This window comes from Cheilinus undulatus, linkage group 8, assembly GCF_018320785.1.
Source record: "Cheilinus undulatus linkage group 8, ASM1832078v1, whole genome shotgun sequence".
In the NCBI taxonomy this organism is placed as follows: Eukaryota; Metazoa; Chordata; class Actinopteri; order Labriformes; family Labridae; genus Cheilinus; species Cheilinus undulatus.
The window spans coordinates 26,772,026-26,791,611 of NC_054872.1; the positions used below are offsets into that span (position 1 = coordinate 26,772,026).

Here is a 19,586-nt window from a genome sequence, read left to right on the forward strand (position 1 = left end):
GAGCGTGTGCGTGTGTGGGTTTGTGGGTAGCCCGGTGGCCGCCAGATGGTGGAGTAGCCAGATGGGTGCAAATACAGTCTGCAAACAGGTCCAAGCATTACATTACAGCAGGTCAGACACCACACACACTCTCACTAAATAAACCCACACACAGTCAGACACTTACCCGTAGAGCAGCAGACGTACACTCGTAGTCTAAGACAGCTGCGGCCGTGATGATGGGTGGGTGTGGCTGTAGAAATAAAAAATACACAATGGATCATATTGTTGTGTATTCAGACGAGTGATTATTGCGTTAAATGTGTGTGTTAGCAATAACAACAGCTGGATTTTGCTGCTTCAACTGCTCATGTATTTTGTCTATACTTGTGCAATGTTAGGATCCTAGCGGATTAAAGTATCTGTAAAAAGATCTGCTGCTTTTAAATTGTGTCCTGAGGTTACATGTGAAACAAATGGCTCCATACAAAAAAGATGGATAGATTGTTTGAATATCAATATTACTTATAACATTTAACATAGCAAATCAAATGCACCAATCCAGACTACTGGGTCAGTCCCAGCACTGATAATGGCCTCACTCAACAGATGGTGAAATTGGAATTAAAATCATAGTTTAAAAACAATATCACTGAAAGCATAAATATTTCCAGTACACCTCATTAAATTTTATTTCTTTGGTAGTATTGACATCTATAGGAAGGAAGGAAACATTGATGTTGAAGAATGAAGGTGTTAGATGGTTTTCCAATCCTACAAAATGCAATGGGCTCCGAAGGCTGATGATAAAAGGCTGTTTGTGACAAACAGCTGTATAAACTAATAGTGGTCAGTCTGCAGAGTGAAATCGAAAAAAAGAAATAAAAGATTAAAACAGTACATTACGCTGACAATAAAGCACACAACCCTCTGAACCCTATACTATTTTTTTAACCATTTTGTCTTGCCTGGACTTGCTGTCTTAAAAACCTTGTAAAATATCAACCCTGTGGTGCACAGTCAAGCAACTATAAAGACAAAAGAAAAACCTAAACAGAAAATAAAACTCAAAGATTTTTATGTGTGACACACAGTAAACAAAAATGACAGACTTTTTTTTTACACAAACTTGTTCTGCCATTTCTTGGGGACATAAAGGTGAAAAGATAATCATTATGTGACAAAAAGTCTTCAAAATATTCACATTTTTGCAAGACACTCCTTGTGCTTCTTGGTGTTAGCTTTTTTTGTGCCATTCCTCAAAGCATTCCCTGTCTGCAATGACACAGAGGGACACAGCACAGGCTCTCTGTCTCTCTATCATGAGTTATCCAGGCTGTCTTCACCAGAAGATATACAGTGTGTGCATTTTAACAAAAGATGACGGGACAACAAAATGCGATTGGCTGTGACAGCCTTACCACAATCAGTTGTGGGATACAAACAGACATTATGTTTAATAGAATTAGCCACTAGTAGCAGAAACGATGGAAAAGTGGATTTAAAAATGGATAAAAAAAGATGTTCAATATCAGAGTTACTGGCATGGATTTAATATTTACATGCCTCAGAAATTCACCAAAGTTCCAGGCTTGCTAGAGAAGCCACTATACGGGTTACAAAGGCATGAATAATGTCATTAGAAAGGCAAAATGGAGGGCTTCCAGAGGGAAAAAAGTAAATGGCTACAATGTACGGTTCAAAAGTTATTCAACTTTTTGTACCCCTGTCTCTTCTTGAGGTAAACAACAATTTCTGTCACAAAGGGTTTAAAACGGTGTGTTTGATAACCTGACATGCAAGACTGGTTGACTGGATGAAAGTTCTGTGGAGTAAACTAAATTACATGACAAGGAAAATGCCAGAAATGCATGCATGCATAATAAATGCATTATATTTGAAGAGTGTATTTCTAAACTCAAAACAGAAATATTAAGTAGCATAAACACTAAACCGGAAGTTTTTACAGCATTAAAAAAAGTTTTTCCTCTTTGAAAATAAAGTTACTTCTAACAAAGTGCAATAGGAGCACTACTGTACACTTAAAAGCATGTTTGCTGGCATTTTTTTTTACTTTTCAAGTACTCCTTGATACAAACTTAATTGCAGCGTTTTACGCAGTTATGTAATTGCATAACCTGACAATGTGATTGTGATTTTCATGTTTTCCACCAGGAAAAGCCTTCAGTACAGTTCTTTGCTCATCTTTAATAAAGAAATGCTGTCCACTTATGACTAAACTGGAGCCATCGATGCATCCATGCTAATCTCTTTAACAGCCAGTGAAGTCCAGCAGTCACTTCAACTAAACTACAACCACTGATACCATCTCTGTACTCAAATGAAGCTGATTGGTCCAGTCATTCCCTCACTTCTCCACCTGCTAAATAATTTGGTGTACCATTTAAAAAAAAGGACAGTTGTTGTCCCCCTCATAATTCCTGTGGAGGAAGAGACATTTTTTTTACCCCCCTACCCCCCAACTTTCATAGCTGTGAACGCATTGATGCCAATGCTAACAGGCGTTCATATCCTAAATTGAACAATCAGCTGCCCAATGTCATATCTAAATGTTGCATTTGGTGCAAACATCATAAAACAATGGATAAATGATCTTACTCAGTGTGGCCCAACGTATCATTCCCAGGTATCTTTTGCAACCTGGATAAATTACCTAGTAAAGGAGTCATATTTTCTGTAGATATGCTGAATAAAAATATAATATTAATAAATCTAACATTTATGGTACCCTTCAAACATTCTGTGTAAATAAGGCAAAAATAATGTTAAAGTCTCATGTGCAGAAGTGTTCACGACAGACAGACGTGGACCAAGCTTATCACCCAACAGATATACCAGCCAGTGTTCTCCTACTCAGCTCTGTGCTTCAGCTCAGTAAAATATGAAACCAAAAGATTCAGATTTTGAAGTGTATTTGTAGCCAGAAGGCCACACTGTAGCTCATGGTCTTTGGGTTGAAGTGGATGTGATGCTTTCAGGGTATTCCCCTTGGTGCCTACTTTTATCTCTTTGGATGAAGACGTGAAGCATTTAGGTTTAAAAAACATTAGATAAGGGCAAATTTAAACTTTCTCTTTTTTGCAGGATCAAATGACTAACAGCTCAACCTTAAACACACAGGTGCAAGTTAGCATTTTCAGTAATGTGACCAACAACTTGTTATCCTGATGGATTTTTGCAAACACAGCTGGTTTGAACCCCCATGAGGAGGAACAAGCATATTTGATTGATACTAAGAGCAAAACCAGCTTATTAGCACTCCAAAGCATGAGTTAAACTTCTCTGATTCACTTCATCTGTTTAATACTGCACAAACATTTAAAAATACTGAATGTTCATTAATTTATTAAAAGTTTTTTTTTTTTTGGTCAAGGAACTTTAAATTAAAATAGAAGCTATAAATTAGACAAAAAGCTTCCTCTTTTTGATATGACCTGCTATTTAGAGAAACAGAGGGAATATCACATGCAAATGCTAATTTAAAATGGCCCTGTTAGACCTTGATTACACTGTTTAGCACATGAAACAGAAAGATGTAGAAAAGTGTTTCCCATGATCTGATTGGAGGAATGTCAAACTTCCTCTGTATGTTTTCCTGCACTTCAACAACGCAAGAAGTACAGTGATAAATTGGGTAACCCAACGTTAAACCACATACTAGGGCTGCAGTATTACGCTGGTGTGGATTCAATAAAGAAGAAGAAAGAAAGGCGTGAAAGCAGAGCAGACTGATATTGTGTAAGGTGCTTCTGTCTAGGCTTACATGAATCTTATTTGTAACAAGTCAAATATCTGCGCTTAAACATTCCTTTTTAAAATGATGAAGTCTGCCTGTCGTTTACAGGGATGACATTAGGCAAAACACATCTATGAATGCTACAACTCACACTCAGAGGTCATTTAAGGTGACCAGTTAACCAATGCTGCATGTTTTTGCACTGTGAGAAGAGGCCTGAGAACAGACATAATCAGTGCAGAAAATCCACTCAGTGTTTTTAATGAAGCACAGATCATCTTTCTGTTTTGATGCTGCAGCACAAAACTTTCCTGAGACTTCTCCCATCACTGAATGCAGCCTTAATGATCACAGCCTTCATTATACACACATTTAATGCATGAGGTATTTATTTAGGGAATGAAATATTTCATTGTAAGTGGTTTGATGACAAGCTAAAAGTCTATTATTTATACAGTGTCATGTCAGTACGAGGTGCTGTGAGTTAATTTGATTAGCTCTGAACAAAATTGATGAGCCTGCTTGACTGTAGCGTGATTTGATTAGATGTGAAACAGCAATTTGTTGCCTGAAATTACCTGAGGACAGACTTTTTTTGTCAACAATAAACTAAGCAGTCATCAAATTCATTGAACAATAAAATGAAAGGGTTTACTCTGGTTGTTATCGCATAAGGACACAGAGAGAGATTTACTATTGCTATATAAGGATATAAATCATCGTTTTAATCCCACTCACAGATGTAGTAGTACTCCTGTCCAACGTGGAACTCGTAGCCCAGCGAGAAGGCGCTGTATCGCTGGAACTTCTCAGAGAACTTGATGGGTGCGTGTGGGGCGTGTGGACGGTTACACTCCCACCTCTTGAAGCCCAGCTGAGGGTCGCAGTTCCTGTAACCACGGTAACTGACCATGTAAAGGACATACTGCTCTCCGGTGCCCACCATGCGCTGGCTGTCGTTGTAATGGGGGCAGTAGATGTCCAAGTAGTCATTGACGTTCACCTGCATGGTGTAGCCCTCCCTACGCAGACTGGAGACAGAGACACAACAAAAAGAAAGAATTAGAATAGTCAATACACAGTTTTTATCGAATAAAATGTCAAACAATATCACTGAAACCAGCAACACATCTCCAAAAAGTAGGGACGGGGCAACAAAAGACTGGACAAAATGAGTAGTACTAATGAAAGGTTTTTCAATCAATTATGTTGACTGGCAACAGGTCAGTAACTTGACTTTTTATAAAAGGAACATTTAGACAGGCTTTGAATATCAAACCATCTACAATACAGAATCAAGGGATTCAGAAAATCAGGAGAAATCCAGAAATGCTGCCATCTTCTTTAGCCAAAGCTTATTTAAATGGACTGAAGTAACATGGAAAACTGTTCTGTGGTCAGACAAATCAAAACGTCATTTTTTTATGGAAACCACAGACGTTTTGTCTTGCTGACTAAAGAGGAGAGGGACCATCCAGCTTAGTGCAGTGCACAGTTCAAAGGCCTACACCTCTGATGGTATGGGGTCGCATTAGTATACTATGGGGGCAGCTGACACATCTGGAAAGGCACTATCAATGACGAAAATTATATACAAAGGTTTTAGAGCAGCATATGCTCCCATCTAGACAGCGTCTCTTTAAGGAAAGGCCTTGCCAAGTTTAACCAGACAGCGCTAAGCCACATACAGCATTCATCACAACAGCATGGCTTTGCAGCTAGAATCCTACATCAGACAAGAATGGGACAACATTCCTCTCCCCAAACTCCACCAACTACTCTCCTTACTTCCCACACGTTTACAGACTGTTGTAAAAAGACAAGTGGATCCTACACAGTGGTAAACATGGCCATGTCTCCTTTTTTTAGATGTGTTGCTGCCATCAAATTCTAAAACTAGCTAATATTTTCCATCACCATTTTAAATGGTAAAATGTCTGTTTCAACATCTGATGTGTTGTTTATGTTCTATTGGGAATAAAATATAAGTTAATGAAATTTGCAACTCATTGCATTCAGTTTTTATTCAAAATGTACACAGCGCCACAATTTTTCTTGGAATTGGGGTTGTAGTATCAGGACAACATAACTGGATATGTTTAATATTGTTTCTTCCCACTGGAAAAATACAAACTTGTACATCTGAGGTACAATTTGTTATACTCTGTTCAGATTTTAATGTAACTTCTGCTTCTGAATAAAACATTATCTTTTTATTGCACTGCTCAGGCCTTCACCAAAGCAATAAAAAAAAAGAACAAAAAATAAGAGAACAAGTTTTAAAAAAACACTTCAACATGTTACAAATTAGACATAGTGTTACAATTTTACATAGTTGTTTGTGTTTTAAAAATATATCACCTCTGTTATTCTATGGATCAATCAAACCTGGAGGATCCTAAACATTCAAATTCATATCTGTTTAATGAAACAGACAGGATACCAGAGAATTCAACCATGCAATAAAACAGATTCATCTCCAAAACAAAACCAAAAAAGCAGAGTTTCTACATTCATAAAGACGATACTCATGCAGGCTCAGGATATTCATGGGTTACTGCTGAATATTTCTGAGATGATTTTATGATCACTACCACAAATGTATAGAAGAAAGAGAGAAAGAGAGGGAGGTCCAGTGGTGCATCCTTTTAATAAATTCACAGATTTTACTGTGATGTGTCAAGTTAAAACCAAAGCTTCCTATGCCTTTGCTTTATTTCGTTGCTACTTGCTGCCAATGTTATTTACCACTGACAGTTTAGGATAATTGTTGTGTTGTGCAGCATTATCAACAAACCTCCACAAACACATGGATCCTCTCATGGGATAACAGAGTATTGAGTGGAACATGTCAAAACGCAGCTGTTATTGGAGCATCTCTAATGTACTGCTAATGAATATTGTCTAAAAGCAGAAATACACCCAGAGCAAAGCAAATGGCAAGACACTATGAAAGAAAAGGCACAGGTGTGTGTTTTTGGACAAGCATTTGTATGTGTGCAAATACAATGAAAGGACAGTAAAATGTGCAGATTAAAGTCTTAACAAACTAAGATAACTTTGAGAACAAAGCAGTACCGAGTATAACATAACTCTGAGAATAACTGGAAATCCTTGGAACCCAATACTGAGTAGTTTCTTGTTTTATTATATGTTTTATTATATTGGTGTAGTCAGATTTCACCTTAAAACATTAACTATCAGATATGAAAATTTCTGTATATTTACAACCGATACACTGGCTTCAACTATTAGCCTCTATTGGCAGTTAATATTGGCTGTACGTATGGAAAAGTTTGAGTTTCAGGGAGGACCACTGATGCAGTTTTTTCTTTGTTAATCCTCATTCCTTAAGTTTTAAAAATTGTTTTTAATCTTTATGTTGTCCTTGGGTCATTTTTGACCCGTTTTCGAAAGTTTTGATTACTTAAATATGGCATCCATGATCAGTCCTTACAATGAATTATGGGTGTTTCATAAAGATTTATTGCGTTTGCTGTCTTTGCAAGACAAAATTACACAGGGGTGTTATGGGGTCACAGGTCACCCAGTTTGACTTAAGCAAATATTGACTCACACAAACCTACATGTACACATACACATCAGCAAAACACATACAAGGACAAACACAGTCACCCACGACTTGTTCCATTTTTCTGTGTTTTTCCCAACCAAACTCAGAGGAATTTCCAGGATACTTTGAATTTGTTTATATAAAAACATGGTTTATATAATAACATGCATATGACAACACAAGGGTTTTTAACATTTCATTTCTACAATATAATTTTAACCTATATTTATTTATATATTTATTACCTATATTTATTCATATATTAACCCATATTTTTTTGTCCTGTGGTGGTTATCTGTTATTTGTGACTAAATCAAGCCAGTCAATTATAAATGTGATTATCCTGACTACTACCAGCCATGCAACATTTTGTAATAATCTGAATTAATTCAAAATCAGTGCTTATTTTACACAAAAAAATGGGGGCTAGAATTAAAAGTAAATCAGATCATTGATCAATAATTCCCCCCAAAAAAAATTCCACTTAGATTTTATAAGGCGGTAAACCAAACCAAGTCGCTTTTGACCCACAAGAAAAACAAGTGTGATACTTTGCTGCAATTAAAAAATATTCATGGTTTTAAACATTTCTCCTACCTAAAATTTAACATTTACCAGCCTCTAATCATAAAGCACCAAATGCTCTTCTAAACCTAACTAAATTATGTAAAAAATTTTATTACTCAGAAGCTCAAAATAATTAAATGTGAATGAGGCATAATGGCCACAAATTGAAGTAAAAAGCGTCAAACTTGTGTGAATCAGGATGGTCAAATTTGAACTGCAAGTACAACGAATGCATAGTCCAATTAAAAAAACACAAGGGTGAAGACTGAGGTTTGCTTTATTCTTCATCTTAAAGGTTTATTTTTCCAGATTTAAATTTTATGTCTGAATTATATTTATATTATGGCCTCTATATCGGTATTAGCTCTAATGAATTTGTAAATATAAGCATATTAGATATCAGCCAAAATCCAATACTATGCATTCCTATTAGAAATGCAGGGAAATGCCTGCATACTGACCAAGCTGCACAAATACACTGTCAACAGTTAAGACAGTATTCACTTTCTTTTATATTTAAAAATATGGCTGAACACTGAGTTTTCAATGCTTCCTTTTCAATGCTACTGATCAGCAAAATCAATCATAAAAACAGAGATATTACTTTTTTTTTTTTAATAGATACGGGGAACCAGTGTAGCTCAGTGGGTATAGCAGGCACCAATAAGCAGAGGCTGAAGTCCTCGAAGTACTGGCTGCGAGATTGACTCTGAGTCTCAGTGCACGTGTGGTGCTTGTCTTTCCCCAATTCTTTCTCCCCACATTTCTGCTCTCTCTTCAGTTATCCTATCAAACGAAGGCAAAAAGAGAAAAAACAATCTTAAAGAAATGGATATCGAAAGAGATGGAAAAGATCACAAGTATCTAAAAAGAATTACAAAAATGTATCAAAGTATCAGAAAAACTTGACTTTTACTAACTTAACTCACATTTAAAGCCACACACTTTTCCTGCCCAAAACACAATTCACACACACACACACACACACACACACATATATTGTGTACATCACACAGACGGCTCTAAATTTCACATCTCTGTCTCTTGTGTTCACTTTTCAGATGCAGGCACTTCATGTTCACTTGGGGTCAAACAACTCTTTGTTTGAGAGTTATTGAGTTATTAATAACACAAAGCAGGTGTGTGTAAATGTGTGTATTTGGGGCTGCTGCATGCAGAGAATGCGGAGCTGGCTCTTCAGTATGGACTGAAGGCCCCAGGGCCACAGCTCCTTCTCCTGGTGTCAGCGCAGCGTTGTCCCCTAACCCCACCGCTCGTACATCAACCTGAGCGCTACGCTGCGCTCACGTCAGCCGTCAACGTCCTGGCCACGTTTCTTAGCTCCCCTCCACCCCTCCCCCCCCTACAGCTCATATATCAGCGTCAGCCCTAAAAAAGACTCGGCTTGACGGGGAGATAAGGTCTGATTCTGTGTCTGGGACTGGATGTGTGTGTAGTTTGTGTGACAAAGTGAAATAGATTCTTTCCTGACATCCAAAAGCCCTCTTTTCTCGCCGTCACAGACGCGGGCCTGTATCTGTGTGACAGAGACAGGTTGCAGTTGTAAATCATACACACGCCAATGAGCATGTGCACAGAAACACACACTGAATCACACACCAACTCTGGGATATTACAGTGGTAGCGTCATGTGATCACAAGGGGGCAGCAGAGTGTTGTCCTGCGCCTGATTCCTCCTCTCTCCCTCTTTGCCAGTTCTAGGTCATGTCTCCAGGGAGATTATTATTCAATTATTAAATGAAGATCGAAACAGCGCTCCCCATGCCTCCCTCTCTCCATCACTCCTTCCTTCTCCCTTCAAATCCTTCCTGAATTTGTCTTTCTCCCCCTGCTCTCCGCTCCTCTCATCCCTTCCTTTCAGAGTGACATGAGCGGAAGATTAATTGTTCAACTTCCCTTCTTTCTTCTACTCCTCCTCCTAGTCCTTCTCTCTACTCTTCACTTTCTCATTACATCATTTACTCGCCTGCAGAACAGATTTACTTCTCGTGGTATAAGTGTTAGGAAAAAAAGCACAAAAATGCTTCAAGGGAACTATATTTACAGTGGATGCAGAAATGAGAGAGAGATAGAACAAGAGAGAAAGATGGCTCCACCAGGGAGAGGCATGGATGCAAATAGAGAAAAAAAGAGTGCAGCATACAGGGAGTTAAAAAAAAGAAGGCGGTTAGAGAGTTTTACGCTACCAAAGAAAAGCAAGTTGTCCTCTGAGAGGAGAAGACGATGGCAGAGAGAAAGATAGAAAAATGAGTGGGAGGGCAACTTGGAGCATCTTGAGTAATCATGAAGTAAAACACTCCGCCAAATAAAAAAACTGGCTGCAGGATTCCCCCTGTGTAAGCGTGAGTTTGGTTTTTTAGTATTTTCTGCTCCAGCTTTGGGTTGTAGGAGTGTGACATTAGTACATCTACTTGAAGAAATATATATTAATATGGCAGGAAGCACTAACTAAGCACTAACACACACACGCCTTAACACACTAAATAAAAAGTATTGTTTTAATGCATGAGTCTCATTGAATATCAAAGCTAGAGCCACATCCTTAAGTACGAATAATCCATCCAGGAGCACACTGGGCTTCAGGCTGAGGCTGTCAGTAAAAAGCTAACAGTCATTTCCATTAAAGAATGATTCTTTGCTGAAAAAGCATATAGAAGAGACGAAGGGGAAGGTTTAAAAACATCACAACCAGCTTTTACAAGTTTATAGTGTTCTAATTTGTACACAGTGACTAAAAATGAACCATTCACTTAACTCACGTGCAATATGTGTCATGATACTGGGTTCATGATGCTGTTTAATCAGCATTTTCAACAAAAAAGTCAGATTAAAGTCAGTATTTTAATAAAACAGGTGTTTTGTTTAAATTATCTGGCAATACTACTGCTAACTGTTCATTTTCTCATTTTTTTCTTCAAGTATTAGCCATACTTTTTAAATTCTGACATGCTGTACCTACTAATAAAGTGATGTGCATTTTTATAGGTACAAAAATGATATTTAACAATAAGACACAAATCTCTGACAAATAAACAAATGAAACCTCCTATAGCACCAATAAAGGAAATCTACTATTGAGATAAACACGACTCAACTAAGGCTGTGTGACACTGCAATATCTTTTCTTTCTCCAATATATATTCCAATATGAGCAGCACAAACTGGATAAACATGGTGTATCTTTTACATATTAAGCCTGTATATAAGAAAAAATGTATGATGTGGGGTTGCCTTTTCAATGTTTTGATAATGAAATGAGATTTAAAAAAAGCAGACAATAAAACAAGCTTTACAGTTTCTATTTTCATCTGCTCTTCTTGTTTCAAACAATACTTAGAAAGCTTTCCTCAAGAAAAAATAATCCAAAAGGCTTTTTAAACACTAAATTAGTACCTTTAGATCACTCACTAATTTATAAGTTCTGCATCAAATGCATACATCGATCATAAACACTGTTAATACTTTAATGAAAATAAATATTTTAACATTTTTTAAAGGAAATTTTCAAATATAACAAGCAAACTAATCTAAACAATGATGAATACTGAATCTTAATCTTGATCTTGTTTTCATGATTGTGGGAGAGTAAAATGCTCACGGAAAATTAAACTTCATTAATTCCACAGTACTTCTTTGATATTCTAAATTTTATCTGCCATTAATTCTGACTTTTGCGATGTATGCACTGCAATTATTATGCAGGCTGCAGGTACAGCCTGCCCTTGCTTTTTGCACTGAAGCTCAAAAACATCTAAAAATGAACATAACAAGCTTTATGAGGCATTCTTAATTATTTTTATGTTCATTACGTTGTCCTAAAATAATAGCTGACTCTGAGATGATTAGCGTGCACCTGCCTTTAATCATATAATTCCTATGATTACAGAATGATAACTCTTTAGCATCATAAAGCTGACAAAAAAATCCTCTGATAAATGTTTAGGAGACATTGTCTTTTCTTTCTTCTGCTGTCTAACAGACACTAACGCAGATGTTTACATTTTAATACAATGATAAAGGGACTTAGTACCACATATTTGCTGACTGGTGTAACAGGCCGTGGGAATTAAGGATCTGATGGGGTGCAGGGTAGACCCTCAGCAGTACAAACATCCTCCATCTTCATGTTGGGTTTAAGATATGTTGTTTGCAAGTTATTTGAAGTACAAACGCTGTGAAACAATCAGAATATGACATTTCTGCATGACTTTGCACCTGGATTGTCCAGCGCTACAATGCTCCTCTCTGTCCCCTGCAGCGCAACTCTCAATCAGTAAGCTGTGTGCTCCTGCTATTTCATTCTCACACGACGAGCGTGCAACCAGTCAAGATCTTGGTCGGTGAGAGCATATCGACCAACCAACTGAGTGGAAGGTGTCAGCCCTACTTAACACGTTTATATTCACTTTTGTTAATAGTTGGGCATTACATCTGACACTTATACATTAGCCTTACATGTTATAGAACCATTCAACAGAGTAGAATCTATGACTGTTGCAAAGGCAGGTTAAATATTGTTGGTGTCTCAAATTTCTAAATGTGTCACTTTTTTTAACAGGTTGCATCATGATGGTTGAAATATTTGTGACATTCAACACTCTCTCTGTCTTGCAATATCTGCACACATTTTCTATCTCTTCTATTATCCTCTCATCTTGCATCTACACCCAAACATTTACATAAATAGCATTTTCCACTTCAAAATCTCCATTTGCCCTTTGCTGGTTATAAAAGAGTTTTTCAGTGTATTTTTGTCTTCTTGGCTTAACCCTTAGAAGTCCATAGTCTATTTTTGCAGTTTTGTCAATACTTCGATTTTGACAATATAAACCACTCAGACATTTACCAACATTTACCATGTTCATGTTTGACATGGCATCTCTATAAAACACACACACACACAAAACAAAAAGGGTTTAAAAATGTTATTTAGAAGAATATTTATTAAAGTATGAGTTTCATTTAAAGAGTAAGCAATTTAGAAAACGTAAACTTATACATGAAAGTAGTAAAATTACATTTATCGAGCTAAAAATGAATAATTTTACATAGAAACATATCGTTTTTTGTATCTTGATCTATGAATCAGCTTAGAATAATTTTTGTACTTAAGTATACAGAGAGCAAAATGGCATTTTTTGCATTCTAAGACTGTAAGGGATTCCTAATAAATGAAAATTAAACATAGAAAGATGTATAAGTGAGCCAAGATCAAGCTAAATGCATAAAAATACAATTATACAGGTGTTTTGTTCCAAATGTAGCTGTCCCACTGTAAAATAGTGTATGAACAGCTGTGAAATAGATGAGTTTTTGTATGAGAGTGTAGCAATCAAATGATATGAAGCAGATAGAAGAGCAACAACATAGACTAGGAAACTGCTTTTTATGTCTGTAAAAAGATCCCTGATATTAGATTGATACTTTCCATCTGGCCAACAGTAGGTGCCTGAATTAGTGAAGCGAAGAAGAGCAGGAAGAAAACTAGGACAGTTCCCTTTTAATGTTGTACACATAAAGTGTCTCTGAATGTGTCAGTGAGATACTGATGCTGTCTCACTGGATTATATAGTAAGGCCTTGTTGTGAAACTGCAGCACTTACCAGTATATCACTACTTAAAGAAAAAGGCGTTTTTCTAAATTATTAAAGTAAGCTTTATTGAGTGGTTTTCACAGTAGAAATTAATTTAGGTCATACACGTCTGTTACAATGAACACTATTTTAGTCCTTTTGTTTTCCACTGGCCGCCACTGTTTGGTTAAAGTTTTGTGCTCATCGTTTAACAGAAGCAGCTGTCTGATTGGAAATGTGTTTTTCTTTGTGCAAAGTTGACGTGACAGCCTCATAGCAGCCACGATCATATTCTTCTTTCAGTCTGCTTCAAGACAAAAAGAATGTTTTAGTTTTAAAAAGTGGTTTTCATTATCTATCTGTGCAAAACTCTGGACTAACTGAGAACATTCAGATTCTTCTTTTTATCCTAAAACAAGCAGCTTTATTTGAAGGATTTTTATTCTCCCTGAAGAAATTGGACTTTTCTGGAGGGTTATGCTTCCTGAAAATCAAATCAGAAAAGATGAAGAGACGGAAACAAGAAACAAGGAGGTGGTGTATTTATGAAATACTGTGATGTACCACGTTCCTCTGCATCCTCTCTCCTGACACCTTCCTTTCCATTTGTGGTCTTTCTCCGCTAATTTCCTCCCCTCGTACACGATACCTGACTAGTTGAAGCTGATAGCAGGGAGAGATTGTGAAGCGGGAGGTTTCATCAGCGGTGTACACACAACAACGAGGAGCGGAGGAGAGGCTTCCAAGAGCAAAAGGAACACTTACAGACAGAAGCACCAGAGGGACGGAGTGATGGAAAGATGGAGAGAAAGATGGGAGGATTTATGGGATGAGACGAGGGGTAGTCGGGGTTAAAAGCTGCAGAGTCTGGCCACCAGGGAGCAGAGGGTGATAGCAGGAGGGGAGCGAGAAGGAGCAACAGCTAAGAGCAAGATCAAAGTGGGCCTGGATCAATGTCACTACTGTAAAATCACATCAGAGAGTGTGAGAGAGTGGGGGAGAGCAGAGGAGTGAGTATGTTGCCTATATAAATCAGTGGTAGGCAACATAATGCCACAGAGTTACCCCCTGCCTGCCTATTATGTGCCCGGCCTGTTTGAGCACTGTACATCCATAAAACACTCTGACAGTAAGAGCAATCATGCCTTTTTGTAACGAGAGCTCAGAGGAGCAGTTCCCTCTGCTCTTCTCTGTTAGTGAGGCTTTATAGAGGAAGGAGGGCGACACAGGAGGCTCAAAGATTTTAACCAGTAAATGTAGCGTTTCCTCTTTGACAGTGACAAAGTCAAGGCATGATCATACTACTACAACACTAAAACTTGCACATTAGACATTATGCTGATAAAGTAATAAGGACACTAAAATGACCCATGTAGCAGACTGTTTACAATAAATGCTATCACTAAAGTGGTCATGGTTGATTTCTGATCCATTTGGCATGTATTACTTTGGTTCACAGTTTGCTTAAAAGATGCGTCACCTAAATATTACTTATATTATGACCTCTTCTGGAGGTTCAAGTTTGACCTGGCTTATTTACGCTGTAAGAGGTCAATAACTGCACTAAAAATCCTTTGAAAAATCCCATCAGTGAATAAATTCACTGATTAAAAGAAGAATTAGAAATTATGAAACAGCAGCTAATCTGAGAAAGGTATGACCTTTTCTTTTGTGGGAAAGAGCAGGCTGTGAGTTAAACGAGCAATCAGCCAAATTGTGGAGGACAGGCAATGTCGAGGAAAGTGACATCACAACATCTGACCAATGAGCAGTGGGCTTGAATGTCTCAAACTTCCTGTTTCCTTCAAGGCTCGAAAAGAAAATTCAGTCTTACCTCTCTTTTGGTCCCAAACAAATGTCCCTAAAATCATAACAAACCATAATAAGTTGATGAAAATCACATGTCGTAAAGGTGAATAGAAGTTCTACATCATGATAGGTTTGTAGCAATAACTGACAATGACAGCCTGAAAAATGGAGGAACCATATTTGGACAGTGTTTTCTATATTAACACATACAGCCAATTCCTCCAGCAACCATACTAAGGGTATTTTTGACAACTCATAATATAGGATAACAGTATTCTATAATGTAGTTGGATGTGCCACAGTTTTTAAGGCATAAAGACTAAAAAACAGTGTGGTTTTTGGTCAGTTTCACAACATGTATTATGCTCATGTGGTTTATATCAGCTTTTTACCGTGAGTCTTATTTCTTCTTAAATTAATTTATACATTAATATTAAAACTATTTAGAATAAGAACTGCAGATAACTTTTTTCTCTTATTTTACAATAATAACAGTCAACAAGAACCACTTGTTCCAGCCCATGCTGTGTAATTTCCAAGCATAAATTCTGTCCAGACAGCATGCAGTGTAAGATTGTTTACCAATGTGAACAGAAAGAAAAAGATGGGATGTAAATACATTATTAGTCAAGGAGGCATAACTGTCTTTCTCTTTTGCTATCTGTCTGTAACAGACACAAACTTTAGTCTATGCATTTTAATAAGATGATAAGTGACTTCATAAAACATCTTTGCTGAAGGGTGAGTTAAAAAAAGGAACAGGTTGCAGGTGGTGACACTGTGCCAAATTTGTTTCATGTTTCCAAGTTCTTCACATTGTACCTGCTGTGAAACAATAACAAAATAATAAGATAAGATAAGATAAGATAAGATAAGATAAGATAAGATAAGATAAGATAAGATAAGATAAGATATACTCTATTGTCCCCGAGGGGAAATTTGCCTTGGGCAGCAGTGCAATGTACACAGCTCAAACATACACTGACGTACAAACATTGAGATTAAGAACAAATACAGAGTCTGTAACACTATATAAAGTGCCTGAGAGCATCCAACATCATAACAGTTCATTCAATAAATACTGACAATTCCAACTTCAAATGAAGAGTCTGTAATACTACATAAGGTGCCCGAGAGCATCCAACAATAACGATACATTACTTTGCAAAGCTGCTTTGTCTCCCTCTCTCTACCTAGATTGCACACAGTGAGGTTTTGGTTGGACGAGAGCTCCCCCAGCTGACAGGAGGGTATCAGCCCTACACAAGAATTACTACAAGTTGCTGTATCAATAACTTTTAACAACTTTTGAATAGTTCCCAGTGACGTTTGAATATCACTTTGGCTTGGAACACCCATCTCTGACATCAACTAGTGAGTTTAGGACTGTCATGACTGTATAAAGTTCTGAATAGGGCTGAACGATTTGGGAAAATAATCTAACTGCGATTTAATATGTGATTATATCTTAAGCTCCTCATCTCATGCGTTATCCAACAAAAACAAGCAATAATTCATTCTACACAATATTAGATTAAACTAGGGTTGGACGATTTTGAAAAAAATATCTTATTGTGATTATTTTGACTCATTTTGCAAATTGGATATGAACTGTTGTATTAATAGGAATGATTATTTTTATATCATCCTCATATTTGATAAGAAAAACATAAAAATGAAGAAAATAGGATTGTTGTGTACAATATTCGAAAAATATGGCACTAGAATTTTTACATGATATGTAATGCATTACATCTCTCCTGCGAAAAAAGCTCTAAACTGGTATTTTGACACAAATTTCAGGTTAAAGAAATATTACACCAGGCCATATTGCGATTTAATCTAATTTGCGGTTAATTGCCCACCTCAGTTCTGAATTAGCTGAACCAACACACCTATTCTGCAAGTTTCAACCATCTTGCGACCGTTGTCTGATGAGGATGTTGCCTCCCTGAGTGATGGGACTTCAACTGTATCCAGCGGTAGATTAACAGGGTATTGCCATCATAGGTTAATTTTGCCTGGAATACTGAATAAATGTGAGTTCATCACATATGTTGAGAAATTGTTGTAGCTTATAGACGCAAGAGCGCTTCTGTGCTGATATAGTGAGTGAAACAAAATTATCTTTAGAATAATTTCTTCTTGAAACTTTGTATAACAGAAATAAATACAAAGTGCTTACATCAGAGATAAAAAGAATTAATAAAAGGCAAGAAAAAGAAAGCCCCTTCTCTCTGAAATCTTTGTACTTCTCTCATTAGACATATCATTGGGTCTACCATTGATTTAGCACAGAAACGTCTAGCATGTTAGCATGTGAGGATCTGATTAACAAGGCGAACACAAACACTGGGATAATGAAGGGATCCAAGTTTTCTTGTTCTTTTTAACTACCAAGTCTTGAGAGATGAAAAGAAGAAAACTGCAGGTGGCTTACTGGGTTGCTGGGATGTAAATGCGTGTGAGCAACAGAGAGCTGCAGAGAAAAATAAATAAATAACATGCACGCCAAGATAAATCAAGGTTACAGAAATCAAAGGAGACACCGCTGATGGGCACAAGGCCGCGCTGGATTAAAACCTGTCCAGCAGTGTTACAAATGATTTCCAATCAGGACTTTAAAAGCCACTCTGCCTCCCGAGGCCAGAATTCTTAATCCTGACTCTGTTTCGGTACAGAGATGCTAACATTGTTGCGGAGGACTCCAATCAGCCAGCGGAGCGGTAGGTATAATTGAATGGCTCCCCTGCTGAATGGAGACTCCTGGAGATGTGTGGCATCAATACAGCCCTCATTGAACACAGACAGGAGTCCTTCCTACTGTATCCTCCTACTCACACTCCCTCTGCTCTGCCTCTCTCCTCCCCTGTCTCTGTTTTTTTGTTTCCCTACATCCCCTGTTCTCTTTTTCTGGGTTTCTATTTTTTACCAGAGACAGACAAGAGTGTTGAAAATAAACTTGTGTGTATACATGTCCCCAACTGATAACATGCCGGTGAAAAAGAATTCCATATCTCTTTTTTTCCCTGTATGTTTTCATGTAAGGCTCTTCATATTTTATTTAATACGGAGCAAACCACAGTAAGGGACTAAACCATCACTTCTTTGTTGGCAACCTGTTAACATGGCGAACGCTGATTGTTAATATTGTCTTTTTTTTTAGAACTGTTTTAAAACAGCTGGATGTTGCAGCAAACAATTCTGAGAGAATTTACCACTGGGCTCAGTAAGGTGTATCATATCATACTGCATCACATCACCTCTAACGTATTGTAAAATATCGTGTTGCATCTTATCGTATCCTACGACATCTTTCTTTAGCTGTGGGGAAAATCAAGTGTATGTATCATATCTAACTGTAATGTTTTGTAACATATCCTTTCAGCCCATGATAATGTATCATATCTCACTGCATAGAGTTTAAAGACAAATTTGCCAACAAGGATTTTCATCTATCCCTGGAGCCCCTAATCTGACCTTCAATACTAAGCGTTTGGGAAAAGGCAGAAGATTTGAAAAAAACTCAGGGGAGTGACTGGATGAACGTTTTGTCTGACATCGTTACGGGCCAATCAGAGCAACAAAACACGTAACGTAGCCGCGACCAAGGTGCGCAGGCGCAGCAACCCAAGAATAACGCGAAACCATGGCGACTATGGACATGTCAGTAACGAAGAAATGTTGTCAAGTTCTGATAAAACTGGCGCTTTAGCAGCCTCCACGCTAAGCTCTTCCGCCATAACGACACCGGCCTCTTGTTGCTGCTTGCTTACGTCACGACCCAGTGCCCAAAAGTACTGCTCCTCGTCGCTGATTGGTCCTGTCACTTTCTAACCGGGCCCAAACGGTTCAGATGGGAGTTTTGCAAGATGGATTCACCAGTGAGAAACACAGAAACGGGCGTATCCATCTGCTTTGCAAGGTTACCTGTACCCTTACCTGTATCTAAGAAAAGCACCCCACCCCCAAAAGACCCACATGAATATAAAAGTGCTCCATTGCTGTAAAAAAACAACACCAACTTTAACTGATATATTGACAAAAATATGTTTCACATGTTTCTCACTCCAAAAGACCTTTCTATAAACCTAATAAATCTAATTAAAAAATCAAAATCTAATTTTAACAGCCTCAAAGCACAAAAAAGCCTTGTGCCCTCCTTGAGATCCCACAGTTGGGAAGCAATGCAATAAACATTACTGAATCATATGCTATGGTATCTAATCTTATATTGTATGCTATTGTATTCTCTTCATGGAAAAAATATTCTCTTGTAGAAAATAAATCATATTTGTATCTAATA

At 37.5% G+C, this 19,586-nt stretch overlaps 1 protein-coding gene across 3 annotated transcripts in view; it reads right to left on the bottom strand.

Annotated features, from left to right (window-relative positions):
- efna3b (ephrin-A3b) overlaps positions 1-19,586 on the bottom strand; it is a 106,267-nt gene that overhangs the window by 11,962 nt on the left and 74,719 nt on the right. Inside the window, exons 2-4 of one of the 3 annotated variants that reach the window (XM_041792798.1) lie at positions 8,539-8,663; positions 4,475-4,767; positions 167-232 (exon numbers count right to left, since the gene is read on the bottom strand). In XM_041792798.1, the coding sequence (XP_041648732.1) occupies positions 167-232; positions 4,475-4,745 (337 nt within the window). In that variant the 5' untranslated portion in view covers positions 4,746-4,767; positions 8,539-8,663. Of the gene's footprint in view, positions 1-166; positions 233-4,474; positions 4,768-8,481; positions 8,664-19,586 lie in introns of all 3 variants that reach the window. The other 2 variants (XM_041792799.1, XM_041792797.1) reach the window with 2 other exon arrangements.